The following is a 4646-nucleotide window of genomic DNA, read 5'->3' on the forward strand; positions in this document are numbered from 1 at the left end:
GTCTGCAAACTTAGTTCCTTTATTTCAATTCCTAAATGTCCCACATTTAGGCTACAGCTAGTTCATGATCTCCAGCCACAACTGGACCTGAGGGCTCTTCTCAATTCTTTTGCTTGTTTTTGGTCATCTACTGTGGTGGGCAGAATAATAGCCCCCATAGATGTCCCTGACCTAATTCCCGAAACCTGGACTATGCTTCTTTACATGGCAAAAGGAACTTTGCAGAAGTGATTAAGTTAAGGGACTAAAGATGGGGAGAGTATCCTGAATTATTCTGTGGACCAATGTAATCACAAGCGTCCTTCCAAGAGGGAGGCAGGAGGGTCAGGATCTGGGAAGGAGATGTGATGATGGAAATGGGCCAGAGAGAAAGAGAGAGATTGCAGGAGGCTACACTGCTGGCTTTGAAGATGGAGAATGGGACCGAGGAACGGGGGCCACCTCTAGAAGCTAGAACAGCCTAGAAAACTTATTCTCTCCTGTAGCCCCAGGAAGAACACAGCCCTACTGACACTGTAATTTTAGCTCAGTAGAACCCATTTTGGAGTTCTTATCTCCAGAACTGTAAGAAAATAAATTTGTGTTTTAAAACTCACTAAGTTTATGGTAACTTGTTAGGACAGCATTAGGTGTATCCCCCCAGAAAATACACCAAAGCATCACCTCTCTCCTCCCCAGTTCTAGAGCTTCATGTACCTCTCAGAGGACCACTCTACTACTCTTTCACAAGAAAAAATAATCAGGCAGATTGATAGTCCTTCATCAGTTAGTCACAGATCCCTCCCCCGACCCCCACCACATATACATGCAAACACACCTATTTCTTACCCTGTCTCTTATAAAGAACCATAATTTGATTTCATTGATCTTCCTGTAGTTTCTCTGTTTTTCCAATTTTATCAGTTCTGCTCTTCACTAACTCTTTCCTTCTGCTTGCTTTGGGGTTGATTTATTATTTTTTCCCAATTATCTACATTTCTTAAAATACAAACAAAGATTATTGACTTGAGACTTGTCTTTTTTTTTCTAATAGAAGCACTCAATGCTATTAATTTCCCTCTAAGCACTGCTTTAGCTGTATCCCACAAATCTTGCTTATGTCATGTTTTCATTTTTTTTTTTTTTTAACAGACAGAAGTATACTTTTTATTGGTGAGCGTAAAGAGGGGGCAGTGCCAACACTCATGAGTGTAGGGCCCGCCATTTGTCCAGGGGGCCACGATTAGGGATGTATTTTACCCCACATCCATCTGGGATAAGCCGCTTTTTAGCCACCATGTCTTCAAACTCATCCGCATTAAACTTAGTAAAGCCCCACTTCTTGGAGATGTGGATCTGCGGAAAGAAAATAATTAAGTCAAGACGACTGGGGCAAGGAAAGGCAGGGCCAAAACTGTAGCACTAATTACCTTCTGGCGACCAGGAAACTTGAACTTGGCCCTGCGTAGAGCCTCAATCACATGTTCCTTGTTCTGCAGCTTGGTGCGGATGGACATGATGACTTGGCCAATGTGGACCCTGGCCACTGTGCCCTGGGGCTTTCCAAAGGCACCCCGCATACCTGTCTGGAGTCTGTCAGCCCCAGCACAGGACAACATCTTATTGATGCGGATGACGTGGAAGGGGTGGAGCCGAACTCGGATGTGAAAGCCATCTTTGCCACAGCTTTTCACCATGTACTTGTTGGCACAAATACGGGCGGCCTCCAGAGCTTCAGAAGAGAGCTGCTCATATTCATCTGACACCATGTGGCCACAGAGTGGGAACTCATCCACTTTTGCCTTCTTCCGCCCCAGGTCAAAGATGCGGATCTTGGCGTCAGGGACACCTCGACAGAAGCGAGACTTTGGGTACGGCTTGTTCTTACAATAACGGTAACATCGGGCGGGGCGGCGGCCCATGGCGATACCACGATTTTCACCGGCTCGCCGAAAGGAAAAGAGACTCATTTTCATTCAATTCAAAATATTTCCTAATACCCCCTGTGACTTCCTTTTGACTTGTGACTATTTAGATACCTTTTGTTTAATTTGAAAATATTTTAAGTTTTCCCAGTATTTTCCATTATTAATTTCTAGTTTAATTCCATTATGATCAGAGCAACCCTTCCTTTTCAGGCTTTTCTTTTTTCTCTGTCGATAAATGTGCTCAAGCCTTACTCATTCTCAAAAAGAGACCCATCTTTGACCTGCCTTGACATCACTATGATTCCCCAACTCCCTTTTATATTTACTGTCTCCGCTTCTTGTCTCCCATTCTCTTCAATTTTGAACCATCTAATGCGCCTTTGGTTTCTTGCTACCTTTCCAGGCCTGTGCCTCTGGACTCTGGTTCCATAAGCCCTTTTAGTCTTCTAAGAATTGTTCTTTTTGTTTAAAATAGCCAGAGTTCATTTCATTTGCTTCTAACCAAGAATCCTGATTAATAGAGCTTAAAAGCACTAAAAATGTGCCCCTTGGCCACAAATATCATAAACCATCTTCCAGTTTCAGCATCTCATCACCATAGCAACCACATCCTATGACACATAGTAGCAGACACAGAGATGTGGTGTTAACAGCAGCCAAGTGAGGAGAGCATTTCAAGAAGAAGGAGGAGGTAATGATTTGTTACATCAGCCCCGGTAAAGAAACACAGCATCAGAGAAGGTTCCAGTGCAGGGGGGCTGGTACACTAGTAATAAGAAGATGGGGTTGCTTTCTTACGATGAAATAAAATAAAAATTCTGTACCTCCTACACGTCAGCTAGGAGAAGGTGACAGTGAAATATCCCAGGATAGAGGAAAACAAGAAGTTTAGCATCCTGTTGAATAGAAAAAGAAAGAAAAATGACAAAGGATGGTAAGAGTGCCTCATGAAGGTGAAAAAGAAAGTTATAGGCAAACCAGGTTTCACCAGCACCCCTTCCCCCCCCCCAGGTAAGTGAGCAGCCCAGAAAAAATGTGCCGGTTATGCCTACAACTACCGTCAGCACTGGCAACTTGCTTCCCCGTGAAACTCTCCCCTGCCTGGATCCTTAAAGCCAGGGTCTCCTTGTTCTCGTCTCCCTGCTGACCAGTCCATCTTCGTCTCTGCCCCCCAACAGCACTGCCCCTAAACTCTGGCTTTGGCCCCTGTGACACTCAAGGCTATGGACTATGCGAGGGGAGCTCTGAGTCCCCTGCCCTCTACTTCAGCCCCGGTGAGAAGAGTTTATCTGCACTGGTCAAAGTCAAGAACTCTGATGGTCTCACAGAGTGAGGCTTTCCAAGCAGGTCCAAGCCGAAAGAGCAAGGGTGTGGTCTTTCCTTCCCTCCCCCTACATGCAAAGGGAAGCACGGGACCACCCCCAGGAGCCCCTCGCCACCCCCACGCTTCGCCTGTCTCCCTGCTTCCACGAGGCTCAGCCAAATAAGACTTGGGCCATTTCTTCCCAGGCACCTTTTCTGAGTAAATTTCTTGAGGATATTCTACAGCAAACCAAGTGAGAAAACTGAGACATTAAGACAGATTTTACCCAACAATGCAGTCAAAGAAAGCCCAAAGTGACAAACAAAGAGAAAACAGTGCAGCTGGGAGCAGGAGCCCAAGGGCTTCTGGGATCCCTGGCTCGCACCTGGGAGCTGATGTCCTCTAGGCCCACGGCGCCTTCTTGAGCAACCCCCGCACTCCTTTGCTGCCAAAGGTTCTTCCAGTCACTGTCCCACCAACATCGGCAGGTACGTGGTATTGTTGCGGGGAACCCAGACAGAGAGACAGGACACCAAGGCGTGGGAAGAAACCTTTACTAATGCCGGCACTGGCTCAGTGGATTCACATCCAGAGGCTGAGCCCCGACCCGGGCGGGACTCGGGGCTATATACCCTGAGGTTTCCAGGTTGGCAGCTAAAATTTATCATTAGAACATGTGGCCATTGTGCCAGCTCCTGACTGGCTCCTGGGTGAGGTAGGAATTCGGAAATATTAAACGCGGAAGTCTTGCTGACCATACAGTCCAGAAATGTCTTTGTCTGAAGCCTGCGCGAAATCCTTAGTGACCACATGGTCTGGGAAGGCCTTTGTCCAGGGCCCACTGCCACAGTATTGCAATAATTTTTTTTTAATGCAAAACAAATTTTGAATTACTTTTCAACACTTAAACATTATTAGATCTGACGTGGAAATTTGGGTTTCTGGTTTCTCTTGAAATATTGAACTATCTGGCAAAACCAGGCCGTGACCCCCTCCCCCCATGACAACAATGGGCTGGAGCCCAGGAACTGCAGCCCCTTAGCCAGGCTGTGGCCCCCATCCCCCACTCCACACACTGCCCGTCTCCACCGTCCTGGTGCTGCCATTCGTCCTCACACTCACCTGTTGGTTTTCTTAGGCGGGTCTCCAGCTTCCCTGAGGCACCTGAGTTTGCAGCCCTGTTAAAGCCTCACCCCAGTGATTCCCAGCCAGCTAGCTGCCCAGCCCTGAGACATGGCCAGGACTCAGCAAGAGACGCTCCCAGGACCCCTGCTCTGCTCACAGCTGACCCGCTGGGCCATTTTGTTTCAGTTCACGACCAACACCCCCACTCTCCGCATGCCCCGGTCTCCTAGCCTCCTGTCCTGTGTCGTCGCCTAGCAAGGCTGTCACTCACCTTTCACCCCGTCTTTGGTACCACACCCGGGGCCTGACGG

At 47.5% G+C, this 4646-nt stretch overlaps 1 protein-coding gene across 1 annotated transcript; it reads right to left on the reverse strand.

The window, feature by feature from the left end:
- Nucleotides 1-1130: 1130 nt before the first annotated feature.
- Nucleotides 1131-1938, reverse strand: LOC109374152 (60S ribosomal protein L10). The gene is made up of 2 exons (XM_019628486.1): nt 1410-1938; nt 1131-1335 (listed from the first exon to the last, which is right to left on the reverse strand). The coding sequence occupies exons 1-2, from the start codon at nt 1899-1901 to the stop codon at nt 1183-1185; spliced, it is 645 nt and encodes a 214-aa protein (XP_019484031.1). The 5' UTR covers nt 1902-1938; the 3' UTR covers nt 1131-1182.
- Between the last annotated feature and the right edge of the window lie 2708 nt (nt 1939-4646).

The sequence above is a fragment of the Hipposideros armiger genome, unplaced genomic scaffold (genome assembly GCF_001890085.2).
Source record: "Hipposideros armiger isolate ML-2016 unplaced genomic scaffold, ASM189008v1 scaffold_17, whole genome shotgun sequence".
NCBI classification, from domain to species: Eukaryota; Metazoa; Chordata; class Mammalia; order Chiroptera; family Hipposideridae; genus Hipposideros; species Hipposideros armiger.

Excerpts from the sequence above, each read along its gene's own strand:
- LOC109374152 (XM_019628486.1), bottom strand. The coding sequence starts at position 1,901 with ATGGGCCGCCGCCCCGCCCGATGTTACCGTTATTGTAAGAACAAGCCG. Across the intron at positions 1,336-1,409 it reads AGTTTCCTGGTCGCCAGAAG|ATCCACATCTCCAAGAAGTG; the intron begins GTAATTAGTGCT and ends TTCTTTCCGCAG.